This window comes from Rhinolophus ferrumequinum, chromosome 18 (genome assembly GCF_004115265.2).
Source record: "Rhinolophus ferrumequinum isolate MPI-CBG mRhiFer1 chromosome 18, mRhiFer1_v1.p, whole genome shotgun sequence".
NCBI classification, from domain to species: Eukaryota; Metazoa; Chordata; class Mammalia; order Chiroptera; family Rhinolophidae; genus Rhinolophus; species Rhinolophus ferrumequinum.
The window spans coordinates 50045143-50069583 of NC_046301.1; the positions used below are offsets into that span (position 1 = coordinate 50045143).

At 52.8% G+C, this 24441-nt stretch overlaps 2 protein-coding genes across 4 annotated transcripts in view; both read right to left on the reverse strand.

Moving 5' to 3' along the window:
* Positions 1-4281: 4281 nt before the first annotated feature.
* Positions 4282-15232, reverse strand: SLC35E1 (solute carrier family 35 member E1). The gene is made up of 6 exons (XM_033135461.1): positions 14824-15232; positions 14465-14535; positions 12186-12323; positions 11247-11372; positions 6746-6991; positions 4282-6288 (listed from the first exon to the last, which is right to left on the reverse strand). Exons 1-6 carry the CDS (start codon positions 15230-15232, stop codon positions 6058-6060), a joined length of 1221 nt encoding a protein of 406 aa, XP_032991352.1. The 3' UTR covers positions 4282-6057.
* Positions 15233-15466: 234 nt separating this feature from the next.
* The window catches only part of MED26 (mediator complex subunit 26), a 47030-nt gene continuing 38055 nt past the window's right edge, over positions 15467-24441 (reverse strand). For 2 of the 3 annotated variants that reach the window (XM_033135054.1, XM_033135055.1), the window contains exons 2-3: positions 20458-20532; positions 15467-19992 (exon numbers count right to left, since the gene is read on the reverse strand). In XM_033135054.1, coding sequence (XP_032990945.1) covers positions 18340-19992; positions 20458-20532 — 1728 coding nt within the window. In that variant the 3' untranslated portion in view covers positions 15467-18339. Of the gene's footprint in view, positions 19993-20457; positions 20533-22497; positions 22517-24441 lie in introns of those variants that run through there. The other variant, XM_033135056.1, reaches the window with a different exon arrangement.

Below are 24441 nucleotides of genomic sequence, written 5' to 3' on the forward strand. Positions count from 1 at the left end.
CCTTCTGACTCTTAGGGATTGCGTTCTGTATGCCAGGGGCTGGCAAACTTCTATAAAGGCCTAGATTGCAAATGTTTTAGGTTCTGTGGTCCAAGAGGCAAAATCGAGGGTATTGTGTAGGTACCAACGTAACTCAAGAGAAAAATGTCCATAACATTTTTTTATTGGTGGAAATCAATCTTTAAATTATAAGTCTAATGAGAAGAATGGAATGCTTTGGAGAGGGTTCCAAGTTAGTCTTTCCTGCCATCAATTGATTGCAAATGTTCACCTGTAAAGACTGTTTCTGGTTCACAAAAATGGGGGCTGGATGCAACGATGAACAAGTCAGACCTAAGCTCTGCTCTCATGAACCCAGCCGATGGGGTGGGAAGAGACCCATAAATCAGTCAACGTGTCATGACAAAGGTATTATTAAGGAAAACAAAGTGCTGAGACCTTGATAAGGGAAGAGGGTGGGGCCCACACCGTTAGGGTTACTAGGAAGGAGGGAAAGGTGAGGTTTGCACTGAGATAGCAGTCAGGAGCTATCTAGGCAGAGGGCACGTTTGGGATTGTTTTGTTTCGTATGATGCGCAGTAATCTGGGAAGCGTGGGCATTTTTCCATCCCAGTAAAGAGCTATATCAAGAAGTCTTGACTTTTCATCTGCCATGGATGGACTTAGAGATAGCACAGTGTCAGATGCATAGATGCATTTTTGTGAGTTGAAGATACACAGCATTTATCAGCTTCTTAACAGAATCTGTGAACCAAAACAGGTTAATAAATTTATATTGTCCTTTTCAATGACTGCATGATTCTGTGGTGTGGATTTACTGTACTTTATTGAAGCCAGACACTGTGGAGTCTCCAGGGTTGGTTCCCCTAAAACTTGGGTTTTGACCACTATTAAGTGTCTTAGTATATATAGATCTTGTGCTGAATCGAAGGGTGTGCACGTTTAATACTTTTATTGCTCAACTGCCCCCAGAAAGATTGTAGACCCATGGCCACTACTTTCATATGTTCATTTCAGTGTGTTTATCTGAGACTGAAAATTCAAGCATCCCAGGGCCTCACCCGGCTCATTTCAGTGGGCCAATCAGATCTACTGGTCAAAAGAAAGCAGTCAAATTGCTAGAAGTAACCGCTGTTGCAGAGATGGTCTCCAAGGACCTGGAAACAAGACTTAACAACTAAACTGCACACTGCACATCTGGGTGAGATGAATTTGCTGAAGGAACCCACCTAAGAAGCAAAATAGTTTACGATCACATGCATACCCCCTTTGATCCTGCAAATGTGCTGTGAAGAATGTATCCTAAGAAGTGTGTGCTACATGGTGCACTGCAAACAGCCCATAAAATGGTATTTAAACACGCAGCAATATGGGTTGTTTCATTGTAGTACGTCCATGTAATGGAACATTACAATACCATGTACACAGGCACAAAATCAAGGGAGAATAATAACATGGGGAAATGTTCCTAGCATACTTTTTAAAAGCAATTACAAAATAATATGCACAATATGCCATTTAAAAACAATGTGTATACATCCTCCCCAAATGCGACTGCTGTGTTCAGTTTCTTAAGTATCTTTTCAGAGATAAACTATTCACAAACATTTATATATCGCAATGTATTTTGGAACTTGTTCCCGCTATACATAGATCTTTCGACATTTTCTCTTTAATAATTTTTTTGAAACTTAAAAAATACAGACAATAAAAATTATTTAAAAAGTAGGGACTGGGGCCGGCCCAGTGGCTCAGGTAGTTGGAGTACCGAGCTCCTAACACCAAGGTCGCCAGTTCGATTCCCACAAGGGCCAGTGAGCTGCGCCCTCTACAGTTAAGATTGTGAACAACGGCTCTCCCTGGAGCTGGGCTGCTGTGAGCAGCCGAAGGTTGGCGTGAGCTGCCACGAGCTGCTGAGTGCAGCTGCGGGGCTGCTGTGTGCTGCCGTGGGCTACCGTGTGCCGCCATGAGCGGCCAGTGGTGGCCAGCGGGAGAGGCCGGCAGCTGGCAGGAGCTGCCATGAACTGCTGTGAACAGCTGACCAACAACTGGCGACTGACTGCTGCGTGCGCATGGGGCGGGGGTTGGCGGGGGAGGCAGAAGAAGGGGAAATAAAAGGGACTTGGGAAATCTAGTTCCATCCAGACCTACAGTCTCAAAAAAGCCAGAACTTGGTGTGACTGCCACCTCATCTCCCATAGTAACTGAACCACGTGTGGTCAACTAGTCGAAGCCACAGCAGGAGGAATGGGAACAGAAGGTCCAGTCCTGTGCTGGAGCACAGAGCATTCCTTGGGCCTAATGATGTCACCAGGCAAACCTCTGGTCACACGGGAGTTGCCCTGAGACAAACAGGAGTATTCCAGTCTGGGAGAGGACATTCCTGAGTAGGAGTTCAGACTCTAGTGTCTGAACAATGGGGTCATCCCTAAACCTGGCCCTGACAAGGTGACGACCCTCTGAAGGACTTAGGAAAGAATGAAGCACTTAGGAAAACTTACATCCATTATCTAGACCATGGGACTTCTGGAAGATTGCCATCACAGACCAGTCCAGAGACTTGACACAGAACTGATGCTTTTCAACAATGTACTTTCTACTATAAGAACTGTTTTCCGTTCTTTGGACCACTCTGGGTATTGCCTAGTTGTGTTTCCGATTTGCAAATCCTAAGACCCTTGAACAGATCTTTGTCATTTATTTCTAACCAAAGCCTCCTGACTCTTTTGTGCTTGGTCGACACATTCAACTGGGATTGAAGGAAATTCTGTTGGGAATGATTTCTGAGTAATATGGGGGAACTAGGCTTTGGAGGCAGATAGGTAGCTGTGTGATCCAAGACAAGTGACTTAACCCCTTTGGGCGTTGTTTTCATCTGTAAAATAAGTAATAAAACTTAACATAAAGATGATAAGGATTGTGCATGAAAACCCACCACTGCAGCAGACACATATTAGCTATGACTCCTGCAAAAACAATCACCATAAGCACAGCTGCCACAACACTCTTGGGTTTTCCATGTTATTCTGTTTAATAAAGGCATGTCATTAACTCTTTAAGCTGTGATTCTATAGTTTTATTCTCTCATCTCATAGACTCACAAATCACAGGTCCTAAACTTGGCTCAGTTAAAAAAAAAAAGTTGCAATACACTCGGATATGAGAACCAGGTCAGTTTCTCTGTCTACTTCTTGTTTGTCATGTTGCTGGGCACACTAAAGACAGGGTCACTCAGAGACCCTCACTGACAAACTGGGACCAGTCTCAATTCCCTGGAGACCATCATTTATTTTTGGTAAATGCCATCAATGAATATACAGTATCATTCCCACAGAACAGTCTATAGCATTTAGGTCTTGGAAATGTGACAATGGAAAAAAAAGGCTTCACAATTTTCAGATCCTTTAATAATTTCATGTCCTATGCCCTTAAGGCGGTTAGACCCTTAAAGTATCAGGTCTGGTTACGTCCCAGTAACAGTAAAGGGCCTACTGAACGATGTATACTAAATACACAGCAAAATGCAGAAACACCAAGTGCTGCTTCACTGGAACGTATTTTGGCTTCTCTCCTTTGTAACGGGTTTGACTTTCCCTACAATGAGTGACTTAAAGTAAGTGCTTAAAAATTCCACACCAGGTGGTGGCTGGTAAGCTCAGTTGGTTAGAGCATGGTGCTAATAGCACCAAGGTTGCCAGTTCGATCCCTGCTGCGCCCTCCTTAAAAAAATCCCACACCAAATCTAAACACTAAGCAAAACACTATTCAAAAATGCCCTCGGCCTCAGTTTCCCCTTCTGTAAAATGAAGGAGTTAGGTCAGAGTGTCACAGGCCAGACCGCATCATGGATGGGTAAACAGAACTCGCTGCCACAACTGCCTGCATTGAGGAGTGTAAGAGGAATAGAGATGCAAAAATGAATGCAGGAGTGGGTGGGGGTGGCGGGCCAGGGAGGTAGGGGGCTGGAAATCAGGCCTTCAAGAAGTCAATGTCAGCTCTGAAATATCAAGTTTCAAAAATATGTTTTTGTCCTTTGATTTGATGATTTGGTCTAATATGATTGTCTCATTAATTCCAGTGTATGTACTTACTGTAAATTTATGTTATGTACAGAATTAAATATCCCATTTATTAATTTATAAACCATAATAAAACCAGTCAGTTATTTCCCCTCACCAGCAGATCTTGCATTGGAAAAGGAACACTAATATACAAATTTCAGCAACATTGGAAATTTCATTAAAGCTGAATGGAGGCATAATTCATTTTGGGGTTCAATTATATGTTCAAGGAGTCGGTTACTGTAATCATAAAGACAACGATCAGAATATCTTGGCAGACTTGCAAAAATTATCCCCACTTGTTATTCACCAGTGAGAAAAATTCACCTGCCTCTGGTGAAAGCACTCAGCGAGCTCCTGTCACCACCAATACCCTTCAGGACGGCCTTTTCAGGTTTCACACAGCAATCATCTTGAAACTTGGGGCCAAAGTAATTATTAGCAAGTGAACAACAGACAACAAACAGGGACTCCGGAGGCTGGTGCTTCATAAACTCACAGGTCAGAAGGCTTCTGTGAACTCGCCAGGAGTGGCCCATTTGTGAGCTGACAAAGCGGGACCTCTTCAATACAAAATTCCAATGATCAAAAATCAACCGACCAGAAGTCAAGCATAAGCTACGACACTTCTTTGAACGGGGAGACGTCTCACTCACCAGCAGGTAAAGGGTGACCCCCAGACAATGCTGGAGGAAGAAAGCAGCCATCGCCATAGACCCTACCGACCCAGCCAGTGGTCCCCTCAGGGAGGCAGGACACAGTCCTTCGTGATGCCAACAAAGCTGGAGACCCTGATCTGGACCTTGACACACGGAGGTCCCTGCTGGGCTCACATAATCTTTCTGAAGATTTGAACCTGCCAGAACCCAAACTTTTCCTTGACCAAAGCATCAGGTTTGGCAAACCAGATCCTCACTTGGTGCTCGCCCCTTCTCCCCCTCACCAGGACATGATTCAGATCACAGCGTAAACACGAACAGGCCGTGGAATCCAAGCACTGGGCTCTTGTCTGCAGACAAATCATCGACATGATATTCCCGATTCATTCTGCTTTCAGCGATTGTGGTCATTCGGGAGGCGCTTCTCGGCACCTCACTGCTTCCCACAGAATGCCGAGATGTGTCAAGACAGGCATCACCAGGGGGAACTTTTCTTATTTTTAAACATTTAAAAACAAAAGGGTTTTCAACCCATAAGCCAGTCTTCATGCGTCCCCTCCTGGGGGGGGGACCAAGGCATAAATACACACACCACTATAAAATATCCCCTAGAAAAATGCAAGATTCTCATAAAATCAGTATCTCCGCAACATCCTGCAAAGTCATCACAGCAGTGAAGACCCACCAGAAAAGACAAAACGACTATTATAGAAATAGAGCTGGAAACACTGAACGTGATTTCCTAACGACCCCCGCCCAGCTCCATAGTCCCCTCCTCATGCCCTGGGCGGGGCAGTGCCCTGCACGCACCAATTCGGACTCGCAGGTCAAAGAATCAGCCTCCAAGAATCCCATGCCAACTGCAATAGCTGTTCACTTGGGCGTGCTTGCTAGTAACTGCAAACGGCCATGGGGCTGGTGGGGAAACTGAGTCCATCCCCTTGCCTGCTCCGGGGTGTGTATCCACAGTGATCCCGCCTTTCCAGAGGGTTACCTGGAAATGTTATCTGGGAAGCAGAACAAAAACTCTGAAATACATGACATAGGGGAAAAGTCCACGCAGAAAGGTAACACCTGGCCAAGATCTCCGTAGCAAAATCGCCCTCAGATGACAGACTCCAGGAAGGAAGGGCAGGAAACGAGCTCGAGGGTGGTGGTCCTCACGGCAGGGAGGGCGTCCTGCTGCTCCGGGCGCTGGGAGCCCAGGGTCCTCTGATGGTTGTGTACCACTCCTATGTACCATCCCCTTGGGTGGGTTTACATTCACTGGTTGTCAGAAGTGGTGCTGCTGGGGGTGGGGCAGGAGTCACAGAAAAGCCCACCCTGTGCATGAGGCTCTACACGTCATAGCGGTTCAAATTGTACGAGTTCGGGTAGCTCTGCCGGCTGTACTGGAAGTGGTCTGTTAAGGTATTGTTGCGGCCGTACTGATAGTCCCCGTGCTGGGGGAAGAGGACGCCATTATGGGGCTTCTCCAGGGGGCTCCGATGGTGTTCTTTACTGCTCAGGTCCCCTGTCGAGACGGGGAGGAGGTGCTTCCTTGCTTGCTGATTTGCATCGTACTTGGTCTGCAGGATCAAGAGAGCAGTGGGACACTTGGCTCCTTCCCCAGGACACGCGCATAGGCCAGAGGGGAGCTCAAGATGCACAGGCAGACACAAGTGTCGACCCAACCAGGGCTCAGACATGGCCAGTGAATGATTAATGGACCAGCCCTCCCTGTTAGCCATCCATGTCCTTACAGTGGACTAAACAGATCCTACGTGAGGAGACCGCGAAATCCTGACAAAGCCGCAGTAGACCTGAGAGCCACAGCTGGAGCGAGGCAAGAGCCGGAGTCATCTATGTGGATAAAGGAAGGCCAGGGCGGGTGGGGCTGTGCCAAGACCATAAACCTGTCGGTGGCAAAGCTAGGAGCTGGAACCTGGGCCTTTTAGCTCCTGGCGAGGCCCCTTCTTTTCCTCCCTCCAACTCTTGGCGCCTCCCTGGGCGTGGAGGGGACAGCCTCCCCCACCCCAAACTTACCTTGTTGTACAGGAAGACCCCCAGGATGGCCGTCATCATGCCCAGGACATTGGTGCTGGTGACTGGGTTCCGCAGCATGATCAGGGACACCGTGATGACCATGATTCTCTTGGTGGCATTGGCCACTGAGTAGCTCAGAGGGCTGATGAGGTTGAGGATGCTGAAGGCGATGACATTCTGGGCGAAGTTACAGAAGCCACTGACAGCCAGGAGGAGGAGTGTCCAGGGCCACTGGGACACGTATGTCTATAGACAGAGGAGCAAGACAGCACTGCGGTCACATGCCTGCCCTGGCGGGGGCGGGGCAGTGCACAGTGGCTTATTGGGGTCACAGTGGGGAGCAGACCCAGACCGTCACATGCTCAGGGGCTTTGTATGCAGAGCCTCTGACCCTCACCACCAGCACCACCAGCACCTCCCTCTCCTGCCGAGGAAGTGGAGGCTTGGACAGGGGAAGTCAGGTGCCTATAGAGGGCACAGAGCAGGACGGGAACCAAAGCCTCCCTCATCCCGGGACAGTGAGGGCCAGGGCTCTGGGCTCAGCACAGAGAGAGAGGCCTGCTTCCTGGACCTGGTCTCAGTCTGATCGGGCAGCTGAAACAGACACCGCAGGCTGGGGGCTTACAAACAACAGACATTATTTCTTAGTTCTGGAGGCTGGAAGGCCACCATCAAGGAGATTCCATATCTGGCATGGGCTTCCTGTTTCATAGACGGTACTTTTTCGGGGTGTCTTCAAGTGGTGGGAGGGTGAGAGAGCTCTTTGGGGGTCCCTTTAAGGGCACTGATCCCACTGATGAGGGCTCCACCCCCCATGACCTCATCACCCCCCAAAGGCCCCACTTCCTAATACTGTAACATTGGGGGTTGGGTTTCAAAATGTGAACTTTTGGGGGACACAAACATTAAGACCAGAGCAAACATGATGCATTCTATAAGACAGGGAGGTCCTGGGAAGGCAGCCCCTGAGTGTGTGAAGAACCCCCCAGGTGGGAAGCCAGAGGCCCTTGGTCTGCCCATCACTGGAAGCCCTGGGCAGCTGCTTGACCTCTCTGGTCGTAATGTCTTATCTGTGCCATGGGGGCTGATCCCTGTTGAGCCCATACAATGCCACTGCTGTGGGGATCAAACACGATCATGGCTCCGAAAGTGCCACACAAACATAAGAAGGTGCTATTATCAAAACTGCAGTTACTGTCTGACCCTCCCCGGAATGAGGCAGTCTGATGAAGGGGGCCCAGAAGTCAAGAACCCACTAGCAGACATCTGGACCACAGAATCCCCCAGAGAACTAGGTAGGCCCCATCCTGGCCAGGTAGCTGGGAACGCTCAGCACTCAATATTTCTGTATATGTATTTACAGGACGCCAGAAGACACATAGCACGGCTCCCACACTTCCCGGACCTCTGCAGCCCCACCTTGGTACCTTCAGAACAGGGAACCAAAAGGCTGTATAGATAGGCTGCCAGGCCAGCGAATGACCTTGGAGATAGCACACCAGCCACAGACAGCCCCAGGCTGTCCGTCTCTCTAGTGTCTGTGACCCAGACAGCAGTGCTGGGACATCCCTGGTTCCCAGTGCTCTGAGGACAGAGGTCTCTGCAGGCCAATTCCTGGGCCACAATGGTCTCGGCTCTGGGAGGATACAGCTGGCTCCCCCAGGATGGTGGCCCTGCGAGGACGGGAGCTGGAGCAATCTTAGGATGACTACCTGATTCCATCTCTACCACCTCTTGGGAGGGATCACACGGTCCCCTCAAAGGTGAGCAAGATACACTGAGGTGACCTGCTCAAGGTCACTTAGACTTTTGCCCCTCGTTGGGATAATGGCCCCTGTAGGGCACTGTTGAATACTGTGTGTTCCTATAGGGCTGCCATTAGAATGGACAAGGGCCCCATAACGTTAAATACACACACACACACACACACACACACACACACACACACACACGGTGCCAAAAATATGTATATACATTTTAAGAAAGGAAAAAACTGTATTAAAATTACGCTGACGGTAACCACTTTGAGCACCTCTTATAATTGCAGAAGTCAAATGTGACTTGTATTCATTCATCTTTTGTTATCAGTATATAGCGAGTATTATAGTTTTTTTCTTTCTTAAAATGTGTATACATTTTTTTGGCACCGTGTGTGTGTGTCCTCTAAAAGAAAAAGAGGATACTAAAATAAAGAACAATAAAAAAAATCTTGATCACTAGAAGAAAACTGAAAAAAATATCAATACAAGAAAAACCAAAGAAGAGACCAGAGCAAAGTCTGTCTACACATGTTTGTGCGTGTGTATGCAGACACCAAAGAGCTGTAACATAGGACAGTAAAAGAGAACCGACAACAAACTTATTGACAATACAGCCAATGAAAGGAATGAGAAAGACCCAAATACATCAACATGGAGTGATCTCCAGGACATATTATTGAGTGAAAAGAGTAAATTGCTCATTTCTAAATATCTAAAAAGTCATTTTTTTGTGTAAGGACGAGGGAAGGTGCGAATATATACAAGTTTGCTTACATCTGTGAAAAGAAACACTGAGAGGGTAAACCAAGTGCACGAAAATGGCTTCATATAGGGAGTGGGGGAGAGTGGGTGAAGGCGAAAGGGACTGAAGCCAGGCTTCTTTGAATAAACCTTGTCATATCCTTTGACTTTGGAAATAAAAGATTTGACGTACTCAGTAGGGGCAAAAAAAGAAGGCAATGCCTAAAAATTGAAAACAAACCCAAGGAACCCAACTACATAAGTTGGTGACACAGGCACGTTGTGAAAACAATTATTTCAAGTGCCCTTAGAACACAGTATTTCAAATGAACAGTAAGTCCTCATTTAACAGTGTCGATAGGTTCTGCAACTTTAATCAAACCAACCTATAACGAAACCAGTTTTACCACTGGCTAATTGATAGAAACAAGAGTTAAGGTTCTACGGCATCTCATCAACGCTCTAACGAAACACCATTATTCGAGGACCTGTTGTACATTTTTAATGGGACGTGTTTTAAGGACAAATAGAGCTGCACAGAAATCTTAAATTTCTCTCAGGGCTCGAGCCGCTGTTGCCCTGCAGGATTCTCATTCTGGAGTGATTATCTGTGTGTACAGGAGGGTCATGCACGTGAATAACTGGAGTAGGACGAGTGAACAGGAAATGTTGCGAGGAATCAAGCATTCCAGAAAAAATATAAACAAAAAATTAAAGTAGTAATAAATCCTGTGACATTAAAAGGGAATTGAAAGAATCAATATGAACTCTCCCTTCTGCCCCAAATACGTCTCCCCTAGTATTTCACTGCATAGGCTTAAAAGTAATAATAGTCCAACAGCAGTGAGTGCACACAGCGTTCAGATTGTGTCTCTAAACACCAGTCTCCACTAAAAGCAACCTGGGTTCCCCAAAGAGTGGCTGATGGCAGGTCTGGGACGGGAGGTGCACAGATAAAGGAGCACATTTTGCTGGACCAAAAGCCACCAAGGCTGACGTGTGTTGTCAGAAGGGCAGGGAGCCAAAAGGAAGGACTCCATCCGCCAAGACAGGATAAATTGAATATGAAAAGACTAACAGGAACAACTGACAAACACAAATTCACAATGAGACTAAAAAAACCAAAAGAATCCTCCTCCATCCCCCCCAAAAGGAAAAAAAACAACACCCTCAACTTACTGGTTAACATTTGAAGTCAGCTCTTCACTCTTTACTCTGAAAACTGGTAATTAAAAGAGAAGCCCTGAACTGCCTTCTTGTGGACTGTACTTCAAGGTTAACAGACTAGTCCTGGTTGACTGGAAAATTCTTCACAGAAAAATCACAGCAAATCAGTGTGGAAGGGAAGTTAGAACCCGGAGCCACCGTTGGCTCATCTGGTAACTGAAGGTAATTTCCACAGCACCCACAGGTGGTACTAAGGATTAAGGACCAAGGTCAAGAGTCCAGTCAGACCCAGTAAGCCCTACTCAGCACTAACTTTCTCCCGAACTGAGGCCTGAAAGAGCCACGCCCACCACCTTCTTCTCACTGTCACCTGCATTAGCACTCTCTGGAGGCTGGCCTGGTGGGTGGTGGGAAGAAGCTATTTCCGGTACTCAGAGAGCTACAACTACGACTGGAATAAACAGAAATATGTACAGTGATGATGTCAAAAAAGGAATTGAGCACAGTTTTAAAAAGTCAGACTGAGATCTGAACCAGACTATTAGGACAGGAAAAGCCCCCATGCTGGGAGTTTTCTCTTCCTTCATGCCACTGGTAGAAATGTGACCACTATCAGCAGCTGGGATCTCCCACGCTGGAGAGGAAATGCAAAGGAAGCTGACTTCCTCGACTGCACATAACGTGAATCATGACAAAGAACTGAGTGTTCAAAGGCTCAGGCTGTCAGTGGCCCCGAATGCTCCAAAGTCAACACAGAGGCATCATTCCCCAACAAAACACCTACTCTGGAACCAGTCAAGAAAAGGGTGTGTTTTCGGCGCTGGCCAACTCACCAGGTCATTGCTGACCAGGAAAGCTGAGAGGTCCACCAGGACCCATGTGGGGATCATAAAGAAGACGGCATGGCAGCCCAAAATGTTCAGCAGCCGGAGATGGTGGATCCGTGAGTCTCTCAATACCTGAAGAGAGAAAACTTCTTTAAAGACTGATTGACACCATAAGTGGCAAAAAGGGCTGTTACCCAGGCCCAAACACAGTGACTGTACATGAACCCTGACATCTGACCTTGACTGACAAACCTGCAAGTGCACCTATGACGAGACACAAAGCCCATGCCCAAAACAAGCACTATGCTTCATGCACAAAGGACCAAAAAAAGAAAAAAAAAGAAAAATCAACACTTGGGGCCAGCTGGGTGGCTCAGGTGGTTGGAGCGCCATGCTCCTAACGACGAGGTCACCGGTTCGATTCCCACACGGGCCAGTGAGCTGCACCCTCTACAGCTAAGATTGTGAACAATGGCTCTCCCTGGAGCTGGGCTGCGGTGAGAGCGGAAGATCAGCGTGAGCTGTTGTGGGCTGCCCTGGGCTGCCGTGGGCTACCATGAGCGGCCGATGGCCAGCGTGAGTGGCCGGAAGACGGTGAGAGCTGCCATGAGCTGCAGTGAGCGGCCGACCGACGACCGGAGACTGACTGCCTCGGCCGGGGGGAGAGCAAGGCTCACAATACCAGCATGGGCCAGGGAGCTGTGTCCTACACAACTAGACTGAGAAACAAGGGCTTGAACTGAGAGTGGGGTGGGGAGAGTGGGGCGCGGGGGAGGTGGAAAAAGGGGGAAAAAAAATTAAACAACAAGTAGAAAACCAGCAGAAGGGCAACATGAATTTTTTTTTTCTGCTCCACCACCAAAGAAATCCCTACTCGGCCACTTTTTCAAATGCCACCCGTGCACCCCCAAAACACCATGCACATCCCAGATGGTGCCCAAATACCTTTTTGGAGAAAATATTCTGAAGTGAGAAACACAGTGTGGCAGCAAGAGCACTGATGAGCCCCCACATGTCAAATGACAACTCGGTGACAGTGGCCAGCAGGACCCCGCTGATGATGGGGATGAGTGATAAGTACACCTGCGGGAAGAAGGCAGGAGGGGCCGCTGGGCTGGCGTCCAGCTGGGCTGCCCGACAGACGCCTGGGAGAAAGCCTGGGCTACGCTCTCTCCCTCACCGAAGGGACACCACCTACCCCTTTGGACAATGGCGTTAGCTGACCGTGATGCGCTGAGGACTTGGGGGGGAGGCAGATGGTTATCAGGGTACCTGGGGCAGGGCTGTCATTGTGGGCAGCACTATTCCCTATACCAACACCCCCCAATAAGAGCCACTGCTCAGGGCCACAAACCGGGGCTGGTCCGAACAGATCTACCCATTGCCACCACCAACACACCAGGGTCTGAAACCCCAATCCTCTAAGAGGTTGGCAGGGTCCCTCTTCCAACATGCAGTTACCCCTGGCGGGGACACTCCCCCCCACACCTTCTCCAACAGGAGACCTCTTTTCCCCTCAGGTCTCAGTTCACACACCATCCACAAGAACTTTCCCCAACCCACCTCTCCCCGTCAGGTTCCTCTGATGCGTGTTCCCAAGCACAGAGCTTTCCACCCCTTATAAGTGTCCCTTACATCGTCTGTGCTGCTGCAACTCCCTTAGGGCAGGTCCTCGTTCACTGCTCTATCCTGGTGCCCAGCACACAGCAGGCATCCAGTAACATGCCATGACAAGAGGCCTTCCAGAACGTTTGAGCTTTCCAGAGCCTGGTGCATGGAATGGCTCCTGAGCTCTGCTGGCTAAACAGCTCCCATATTCTGGGGAAATGGGATCCATTCCTGACATCTAGCTTTTCTGACTCCCCGCTCATCTGTCTCCTACAAAGGACATTCTTAAAGCACTGTGGCCATTTTTAGGAGGGGATGGTGAGGCCCTCCCACTCTCCCCCACACCACCCATTCAGAGCAAGAGCTCTGAATTCCAGTTCCCCTATTGCTGGCTGTGGCCCTTAAGCACAAGACTCTCTCCTTACAAGTCCCATTTCTTCCCCCTGAGATCTGGAATGACCTGCCTTATCTGCCTTACGGGTGGGTCCATACTTATTCTGTCATTATCATTAGTCTCCTGTCCAGGCCATTCCCCACTGTTTCCTCACTGGGTGAAGTTTCCGGCTCTTTGCCCGAGCTGGGTCCAATGTCCCGTACAACGGGGAAACCTGATAAACGGCTGTGATATCGAGTGATGCAGTCGCACAGCTCCCAGGCAACTCCAACCCAGGAGACAAGTCACATTTGACATCACCCAGGGGGCAAACAGCAGAGCACACCCAGAGCTTTCAGGGAAAAAGATGGGTCGAAATGAAAAAACCAGCTAGAGGCGGCCCAATTTCTATAAGCTAATCCAGGGCACTGCCGCTTTGAGTTACATCAAATACAGGAAGCCAGAAACTGACCATGTAGAAAGAGGTACTCTGTCCAACATGAAATGGATTCCAGCTGGGACAACGGGAGCCCCACTTCCACTTAAGGACACAGGCAAGGCTGTCTCTGGCTGAAGCCACAGCTTCTCTCACCCTAAGCCAGAAAATACCCTGGACTGGCATCTTGAACAGACCCTGGTTTGTGCCCAAAGCATCTTCCTTACGCAGCCCTGGGTTCTGCGTGTTGCTTTCACTTCCATTCTCAGACATTCCCAATTCCTAGCTGTTTTTATGTCAAACACTTTGCTGAATTTTGCCAAAATCAGACTCCTTTGGCTATCCTCTCACTCTGACCCTAGCAACCCCTACCCTGACTGACCCGTCTCTTGCAAAGAAGTGAAACTCCGTTAGATTTCCATTCCAGCAAGAAGTTAGATGTTCCACCCCAGATCCCACTGGAGGGGCACAGGGTGCCTGGCCAAGATGGGACCAAGTCATTGCCTACCTGCAACCCCGGGTAGGGAATCAAAACAGGGAGGAAAGTGAGACCTGAGAGAGACGGCAGAGTCCACGAGACCAAACAGCTGAGACAACTCAGGGAAGCACAACCTTCACACCACAGTGGCCCCCAGGGTGAGTTGAGAAAATTAGCAGCAAAAGGGCCACCGGAGGCATCTAAGCCAACTTCCTTATTTGCCAGGAAGCCTGGCAGCCCGCAGGCCAGGAGCCTGGACCACGTCACCAGCCAGGCAACAGCGAAGACGCCCTTGGAGCCCCCACCTGCCCAGAGCCCTCCTGGGTTACCTTGGTGCTCTGCTTCTCTTTCATGATGATCCGAGACAGAAGGACCACCCAGATGGGCATGGTGGCCTTGACTGCGAAAAGAAGCAAGGGGTGCTCAGGGAGCAGTGCTAGACCCAGGGCGCACCCTGGGAGCCTGTCCCAACTCCACAGCGGGTTGGGATAGCTTGGCAACCCCTCAAACCTCGTCAGTCCTTCTCTTTCTGTGGGGCTTTCCCCCCATCCCAACAGTTGTGGTCCGCCCTGCTCGGCTCCCCAGCTCCCTAGACCCTCGTGCGTGTCTCTCCCCTGCTAACAGCCTTGGCGGCCCCAGCCCGGCATTCAAGGCTGGACATCAATCGTCCGTCGGCCGCGGCACCCACCGGTGTGCGCGTAGGACACCGGCACCTTCCAGATGCTGACGTGCGCTGACACGGACGCGAAGTACTTGCCGAAGGCGAGCGGCAGCACATAGCGCGGATAGAAGCGCGGCGGCAGCAGAGGGCCGGGCGACGGGTGCGGGGTGGGCCCGGAGCCCGAGACTGGCGGCGCAGGGGGCACGCGCCAGGCGCGCAGCAGCGGTGGGAGTCCGGCGCACAGAGCCAGAATGTGGCACAGCGACACGGTCACGGGGAACGGGAAGGCGCTCAGGATCACCTTGTTAACCACGTTGCCGCCTGCGCTCAGAGCGTACCACAGCAGGCACAGCGCCGCCACCCGCGCGCCCTCGCGCGCCCCGCCGCCGCCGCCCGCCGCGCCCGGGCCCCCTGCGCCGGCCGCCACCGCCGCCATCCTGCCCCAGCGGCCACCCCTTCCCGCCCGTCCGACGGCCAGACGCGGGGCGGGAGCGGGGCCGGGATGGGCGGGAGCGCCAGCCAATATCGCTCCCCATTGGCCGCCGCGGTCTAGTGTCACCGCCGTGCGCCGGCTGACGCGCCCGCCACCACGTAGCGAGCGCAGGCCCCGCCTCCCGCGGTGGGTTTCCGGTGGGGGCGGGGCCTATCTAGGAAGCGGAAGGAGATGCGGCTGAGAATTGAACGGGTCTGCAGAGTGGTGGGCTGGGTGGGCTGGCCGGGCGCCGGGAGCCAGGGCCCCGCCGCGCCGGCCTTAATGAGCCGGCCGTCGAGCTCGCAGGCCACGCCTCGACGTCCGCGCTACACGGGCGCCCTCCACCAGATTACTGATGGGCAGGCGGCAGCGGAGGTGAAGGATCTTTCACCGAGGGTGAAAGACCAAATTGTGAAAAGCTAAATTCTTTCTGAAACCGGGAGCGGACTCCCGTGGTCGGTCATCGGGAGCACGTCCTGGGAACCGCCGCGACGTGCTCTGTGCGGTAGGTATGACCCTCTCCATTTCACAGACGGACAGACCGAAGCTCAGACATAGCAGCCTCCTCGGGTACTGTGTGCAGGGCTCTGCGGGAGGGGAAGGTGCCGCCCCCGACTGCTGGCGCCCCAGGACCAGCCTGGTTGGAGCAGTCCCAGGCCCCAGCGGAGAAACCAAGCGGTGTTTTCAGCAAGATGATCTTTCATGTGCTCTAAGTCATGTACGAACAACTTTTGGGAGGGAAGAGGGTGTTAAAATTATTTTACAGTGGCAAATTATAAAGTGGCAACCATTGATCTGCAAAATGTTGGAGGGAAACCTTAGCTTAAACTTGAGTTCTTAAAAGTAGGCAGTATCTACCCTGGAACTTACTGGGTACTCAGACAGGAGAGGTGGTCCCTGCAGGTGGGGCAGGGAGCAGAGACCTGTCCCAAAACCCAGATCTGAGGAAAGGAGGTGTTCATAGGACACCAACCTGCACGCTAAATCTCCCAGCTGTGCCAACCACTCTTTGTCACTAATGTCACTTTCTTGGACACCACACAGCAGCAGGGCTGGCCACATTAAGGGGGAGAAAACAGGCAGGTGGAGTTAGGAAAAGAACTAGATACTCCACAGCACAGATGGTTCCACTGACTTGTTTTTAAACTTTGATCTTTTTAGTCCTCACAACTCTGGAGTAAGCATTTGCATGTCCCAAATGGGGACACGTACTCAGAAGTGATTAGCCACACAGCTGGTAGATGGCAAGGCCAACGTTCAAACTGACTGCCCTCAAAGCCACTTCATCCACAGCCCTCTTCTTGGGGAGGGTGTCCTGCGCAAGGCTATGTCAGACCCCCACTGGCTCTGGCCTGACTGAAGGTCCCTGGACCCCTTGGTTTGCCCTGTGGGGCTGCTCCTCTTAAGAGGCAGCTGCTTCCTCATCTGTGAAATTGAGTAGGTATGTCCAAGAGGACACATTCCGGAGTGAAAAAATCTAGAAAATCAAAGTCAGCTTATGGTTCCAGAGACAAGGGGGGAGAATGAAACAATGACTTTATAGTCAAGGAAGAAGTTATTTTTTTGCTCCCTTCTGCATAGGAAGCTGGCAGTCTGGGGCCAGAGCCAAGGGATAGGCTGCTAGACAGGGCTCTGCCCCACGCCATGTAAAAACTACAAACACCTTAGGGGGCAAAACGAGGTCACCGAGACGTAGGCCACTGAGCCTGCTTGGGAGGGCCGCTCTCTCCGGGGCAGGTGAGGCCTGGAGACAGGATAAGATTCCTTGATGTGGACCCTTGGTCTCTGTCACCCAAAGCTAGCAGGTGACCTTGGAGGTGGGAGAGGCAACATGTGGCCCTGAAAGGATGAAAGGCAAGTAGAGGTCCTTGCCCACGCAGAATGCTAACAGGCTGACTTGGTCACTTTGCCTGCCTGCCTTCCTGCAGTCTAGATAGGGGGTGCAGGTCTTTCTGGCTCACCCAGAAATCAGAAAGAGTTGATTTGGCTGTCAAGGACCAAATTAGAAACGATTCTCAGACTGGTTTGTGCAAATGGTTTTTTTTTTTTTTTATTTCCACATTTATATCACAAGGTGTCCACTTATTGGACCAAATAGCAAAGTTGCTCCCTTCTGCATCCTGAGAACACAGAAGTCTAGGTACTGTACATTCACTAAGGCTCCTTGTTTTTGCAAATCGCGTTATGACAATAACCATAAGGCAAACGAATCTAAAGGAATGGTCATGAGTGTTTCCAGCGCACAGACGGGTCTCCTCGCCAACAGTACAGCATACAAACCAGTAGCACCTGTGGGAACTGTGTTTTGGGGATGGGACTCTAGAAAGGTGAAGTTTTCTAGATATGTGCAGGAAGGGGAAATGGAAAGGGAGAAAGGAAAATTATTTGGCTGATGGTGAGATGGAAGAGGGGAATAAAATAAACTCTAGAAAACTTAAGTTTTTGCAGCATTTCTTTAAAAATTGGGTCTGAACTGAAACCAGATACGAATGTGTGGATGCCCGTGGAGTGTGGGTCAAACTAGCTGGCCAGGTGGCCCGCCCAACGCCAGCAGCTTACTACAGCCGAGAAGCTTCTGGCACCGTGACGGAAACACTGGCCTGGTGGGGTGCAAACACAGGCTGTGGTGGTGCCCACAGCCTCAGACACTCGGGGCCAAATGAAAGAACAGAAAACACAGATGAGATGCGTGCTTCTGTTAAAGGTAACCTCTCCCACAGGTTTTCTGTGCCTGCCTGCAACTGACGTCCCAGCACACCGGTGCTGGGAAGTGTCCGCACCGCTTCCAGGGTGGGGGACTGACGCTTTTTATAGCTGGTCTGCTATAGAGTTCTGAACTCACTTTGCCGGCCTTCCTTCCACACGGTCCTTCCTTTGTAATTTTGTTAGTAAACTGGTAGCAGCATTTCACAAAAGAAGGAGAATTTAGAGGGAAGAGCATGGAGTGACCGAGACTCCCGCCCCCGCCCCCCCACCCTGGCCGTGCTCCCCACCACTGGAGGCTCCCAGGCCCCGGCCACCCCCCGCCCGCTAACTGCGAGGTGGGAATGCACTTAGAGGCCGAGGGCCCGTCAGTCCAAGCAGACATAAGGCAGAATGTTCAACCGCCCGTCGTCGCCGTGCGGGTCGAGCGATATGCACTGCGTCCAGTCATACCAGTTACCCTGTGTGTCCTGACACCCGTTCACCCCTGGCCACTGGCGGGCCTGCATTCTGTCCAGATCGTCCTGCGTGACCTGGCGGCTCAGCCCCGGGAGGTCAGTGGGTGGCCCCGGAGGCAGCAGCACGTGCGGCGTCCTGGCCCCACGCCGGGTGCTCTCCTCCTGCTTCAGGTACTCAGCCATGAAGTGGTGGGCGCCCGGGGTCTGCGCGCCCGATGACGACAGCAGGCTGCTCTGCCGGCTCAGGTAGGACTGGATGATCTCATTGCGCGACAGCTCCTTCCAGTTCGTCTGCTCAAAGGGGCTCTGCAGGCTGGCCTTGGCCTCAGGCTGGTCCAGCTCTGTCCTCGGCTGCTCCGTGTGCACTGGGCTCTCGGCCCGTACTGGCTCTTTCTGGGTCAGAGGTTTGATCTGTCTTGTCATGGGGTCAAAGGTGAGCTTCCGCTCTTTTAACCGGACAGGCTTGACACCTGCCTCGGCCCCCTGGCCGTCCAAGTTCACCGTGTAGTCACGCGGCCGGTACCTCTTCTTCTTTTTGCTGTCCGAGCCACCAGACGAGGCTGCGTCACTGTCAGCCCTGGAGGAGTCCGGGGAGAAGCCAGCCCTGGGCAGGAGGGGCTCAGCCTGGGGCGGCCCCGCCTTGCAGCCTGGCCCCACCAGCCGCTGGTGGCCCTCGGGCTGCTCTAGCCAGCACACTGGGCTAGCAGCACTGGGCAGCAGCTCCAGCCTCCGCACGGGAGGGGTGGACGGCTGGGCCAGCGGCAGTGGTGATGGCACCTGCGTGGCATCGAGCGACTGGGGCCGTGGCGAGGGGCTGGGCACAGAGCCCTTGGGTGTGTATGGACTCCGCTGCCGTGCAAAAGAGCCCTCGTGCCGTGAGTTCCGGGGGCTGAAGGAGCAGCGAGGAGGCCCCTTGGGGTGGGGGGGCCCCGGGGTCTCGTCCGCCCTGTCCAGCTGCTGCAGCACCACAGCCTTGCTCTGCAAGCAGGGCCCAGGGGGCTTGCCCAGGCCCGGAGAGCTGGTGTGTGGCCTCACGGCATTGACAGGGATCTTGCCGCTGTGCTTGTCATTCTCACCATGATCTAGGCGGCCGCCCTCGGGGCCCACGTGCCCACTACTGTCCAGGGAGCCTGGGAAGCTCTCGGGGCTCCCGCCAATCCCGTTGGTGGGGAAGGGTGATGAGTTGGGGACCAGAGAGTCATGGCTTGCTTTGGAGACCTTGGGAGGTGGCCCAGGGTGGCCAAGATCGCGCTGATCCCCCCGGCGCTTGCGGCTGCCCAGCCTGTCCAGCCGCTGCCCAGGCAGCCTCTGGATGTCATTGCGGTTCTTCAGGTCGTGGATGCTTTTGGGTGCGCCGGCCACCCCCGCCTCCGGCCGGCAGTTATGGGCACCCCCATTGGCAGAGCCGGGGGCCCCCGCCAGCCCCCGCAGCGCCGCTTCATTCTGGTGCACGGGCTCGATGAGCTTCTGCCAGCTCCGCAGCAGCTTCTTGGCCCGCTTGGCGAGCTCCTCGTTCTTGGTCTTCTTGCGGACGTCGTTGATGAGCTTCCCGAGTCTGGTTTCCTACAAGAGAGAGACCATGACACACTGTTGGGGGAGAGAGTCCCCCGTGACCCCTAAAGTACCGGCTCCCCAGACACAAAGCCTACATGGGTTTTGGGTCCTTTGTGACATCTGAGTTCTCAAATCGAGTCCTCAGACTCTCAGGTCCTGGAGCCAGAGAGAGCGTTCTCAGAAGCACCATCCTGCAGGAGGCTGGCGCCACGGCCACGACAAGGGCGCACAGGGAAGAGTGTGCCAGGGAAGAGCACACTGTGGCAAAGGCAACAGCGAACAAAGGCCCAGGGCCAGCGTCACCCATGTGGCCTCTCCTGGGGCCACCCCCCCCCCCCCCCCCCCCCCCCCCCCCCCCTCCCCCCCATCGGCCCTGAGGGTGCAGGCATCCTGTGGAGGAAGCAGCCCCAGCTCTGAGACGGAACCCTCCCGCTCCTGCAGTGCCCGCCACGTGCGTGGGCCAGGGACGCTCACCTCCAGCGCCTCTTTGGTAATGGGGTATTTCTCCAGGCTGGAGATGACTTCCAGCACCGCCACCATGTTCCGGATCTGTAAGACAAGAGCTGCTCGTCATGCCCCGGTCCTTCTCCCTACCTCAGCTCACTCCGTTGCCCTCACACGAAGAGCCAAGGGAGCCCCCACCCATACAGCCTCCTACCTGCTCCAGGGGCCAACATGGCACCCAGCGCTCACCCTCCCTTCCATGTACACATCCACCCACCCGCGTGGCTGTCACTCAACCAAAACATGATGTTTGTGAAACAAGATCTGCTCTTGATCCGGGAGACACACTCTATTCTGCCATCTGATGGGGTGGGAGGCTCAAGTATTTATTAAATAAAACGCATCAAGGTTAAAAGAAAAGATCGATACATAATAATCCAATTGATTTGGCTACATTCATAAGACCTTTGCATCCGGAGACACCATAGAGAGCACAAAGTCACAAGGTGGGAGAAGACAGATGCCACAGGGCCCCAAGGATCCCCATCTGGAATATACAGAGACCCTGGGCAACACACCTGTGCTTATCTCCTACTAATCAGGAAACGCAAACTGAACCCTCCGGTGGACACACGGTACACGCCCACCTGGCAGAAATGGTACCTGCCAACACCAAAGAGTTCTGGGCACAGCAGACTGGAGAGCGGGGGCTTTGGTACAGAGAAACGTGAGTAATCTTGCGATCCAGCAATCACGTCCCTTTAAGACACACGCTGCGAGCCAAGCCCAGTCCTACTGCTCATGTTTCCATATGTCACCACCTTGTTTAACTGTCACAACCACCCTGGAGTAGGTACTGTTATCACATTTTACAGATAGGGGAAGGTACAGGTCACGTGGTCAAATGTTATGATGATACCAGGGTCCTCCAAGAGTCGAAGGAACAGAGTGAGAAAAAGAAAGCGCCATAGAAAGAAGCAAACCACAGCTTCTGTGCACCAAGACAGCTCAAACCGCAGGGAGTGAAGTGTCACAAACTACATACGATCAATTCCGCTTACACCAAGCAACACAGCATACTCAAAATTAATTCAAAATGAACCACAGACCTAAACGTCAGAGCGAAAACTCTCAGGCTTCTAGAAGAAACAGAAAATCTTTGCTACTTTTTGACAGACAAAAATTTCTCAGGAGCCCCAAAGCACTAACCATCCAAGAAAAAAATACGGACCAACTGGGCTTCATCAAAATGAAGCACGTGGGCTTCTGAAAAGACACTCTTAATGAAGAGGCAAGTCTCAGTCTGGGGGGGCGTGTTGACACCACATTCCCGCCGAAGGATCTGGGTCCAGACTATGTAAAGAACTCCGGTAACTTCACAACCCAAACAGTTGCAGGTTTCCAGTGGCTGCCTGGCGGGGGAAGCCCACGCCCCGAAGAAGACCCCTCTCCCTTCCCTCCAAGATGACAGTGAGCACATGCGCGCGCGCGCACACACACGCACACACACACACACACACACACACACACTAGCCCCGAGTTACCCAGGCCCGATACAGCAAGGAAAGGTACACCTCCCACCCAGCCACTGCAACGTCTCCTTGTAGCTTTTCCATAAATATTCTTTGTATATACAAGCCTGTGTATACACTTATCACATTTAAACAAACAAACATAGTTCTATGCCTTACTCTTTCTCATTAACATGTGACACATCCAGCAGCACAGACCCTCCCTTTGCTTAGCTTTCCAGTGGGGGGAGGCCCCAATGAGCAGCGCGCGTTGGGGGACACGTAGGTGTTTCCAATCGCTCTTGCAGATGCGGCTGCAATCCCCACCTTTACCAGACGTGACTCTGGGCTACCAACAGACAAGCAGCCCCAGGGGCTGCTGGTTCCAAGGCCGGGAACAACTGTAATTAGCCTGGGGCGGCTGTTCCCATTGGAAGGCGGGAAGCCTGTTTCCCACGTCTCTGCCAGCCCTTTGCTGTATCAGTTTCCCATTGCTGCCCAAATGATCCCACGTGATCACAGACTGAGCGGCCCAAACGCGCCACACGCGTCATCTCACATCTCAGAATCCAGCGGGCAGGAGTGTGCTCAGGTCTCTCTGGGCTGTGATCCAGGTGTTGGCAGGCGGCCCTCCTTTTGGGGGGTTCTCAAGGGCCCGTTTCCTGCTTCTTCAGGTGTTGGCAGAATTCAGTTCCTCATTGCCGCAGGACTGAGCTCCCTGTTCTCTTGGTGGCTGTCACCTGGAAGCTGTCCCCAGCTTCTGGAAGGAACTGCGTTCCCCAGCTCGCCCCGCCCCCGTCTTAAAGCCAGCCTCACGTCTCGTCTCTGACCCCCCAGGAAAGGGTCTCCGTTTCTAAGGATTCCGTCAGGCTGGTATACAGCCTTTGGCACATCTGCAAAGTCCCTTCTTCCCTGGAAGGTACCCCATGCCCAGGTTCTGGGGACCACGATGTGGGCATCCTTGGGGTCCATCACTCTGCGGGCCACATTCAGCTTTTCTGTCTTACGGGCCCCATTTCCAGCTGCAGCCAGCCGGGCTGTAAACTGCAGTGACCACAGAGCAACGACAGTGGCCCTCGCCATGCCTGACACCTCGCGCAAAGCTGTCCCTCTGCCAGGGGGCCAACCAGCATCCTGGCCACAAAGCCCTTCCCGCATGATGCTTCTGTCCAAGGCGGTGGCCGTGAACCCATCCAGATGGCCCCAAAAACCTACGCTCCAAGCCGCGCCGAGGGGGAGGGTCTGAGAACCCAACCCCCCCGTACCTCGAACGTGCCGAGGGCAGGCATGCAGAGCAAGAGGAGACGGGGCGGTCCCACAGGGACAGCAAGGCCACCCGCTCCCTGTCCCCAGCCCTGGGTATCTGGCCCCGACAGGGTCCCAGGCTTGCCACATGGCCTATCTCCACTCCAGTGACCTCATCCTGGTATATTTAGAGCCCTGGGTCCCCACACACTCCTGAACCAGCAGTCCCCGCAGAGCAAGACAGGCAGCACAAAGTGTCCTTGTCCTTGGGCAGACATTGTCCCACTGCCAGACAGGAGGGGGAGGCAGAACACCTGGGCAGCCCGGGGCTGGCTGTGAGCTGGTGCTACAGACACCTCACAGCCAGGACCCGCCTGGGGAGCTGCACAGGCGCTGGGACTGGTCAGGCCGGGGGGCCCTACTGTCACTCAGGCAGCGTGCAGAGGCGCTCGGCCTTGTGGAAAATGCTCTCCCCTGCCTTCCTCCTCCTGCCCGGGAAGCATGGACACTTGGGACCACTTGGGGGCTCAGCCCGCTGGCTCTGCCCGCCTCTCAGGCCATGATGGCAAGGACACTGAGCACCTATAGGAAGCAGCGGCCCGGCATTCTAGGTACATCAGTCAGCAGATCCTGAGAAAGGCCACAAGGAGTCCCGAGCCTCAAGCCCCGGCCCTCACCACACTGGACGGCAGGAAGGAGCCCTGGGGTCTGTGCAGTGCCAGGCTGGGACTCTGGCCTCACACCCAGCAGGCAGTGTCACCCTGGCCAGCCTGGCCCCAACCCCACACAGAAGGCGGTTCCTGAACTTGCCTTTCCAACCGCTCCACCCACTCAGGAGCAGCAGGCCTCCCCGCCGTGATGGGCGGGCAGGTGGGCAGCACAGGCGCCGAGGCTCAGATGTGGCCAAGGGGCGGCTCCCATCCCAGCTCCAGGCCTGAAAAGCCCAGCACGGGTCCCTGGGGCAAGGCAGTGGGGTGTCAGCTAGAAGGCGGCAAGCAGGCATGTCTATGGCGAGGGCAACGCCTGTGTGGGGCCTCCCAGGATGGAGAGCAGAGGCCCCAGCACCTTGGCGACAGTGAGACGGCACCACAGCCCTGGAGAGGGGACCAGAGCCAAGATTCCAAGAGAACACAGCCCGCCTTCTACGAACTCCAGCCACCCCCTGGAGCTGATGCTGCCACCACTGCAACAGGCCACCTGTTTGTATGAAAAGACATGCGCTCTTCGTGACGGCGCACACGCTGCTCCGGCCTGTACT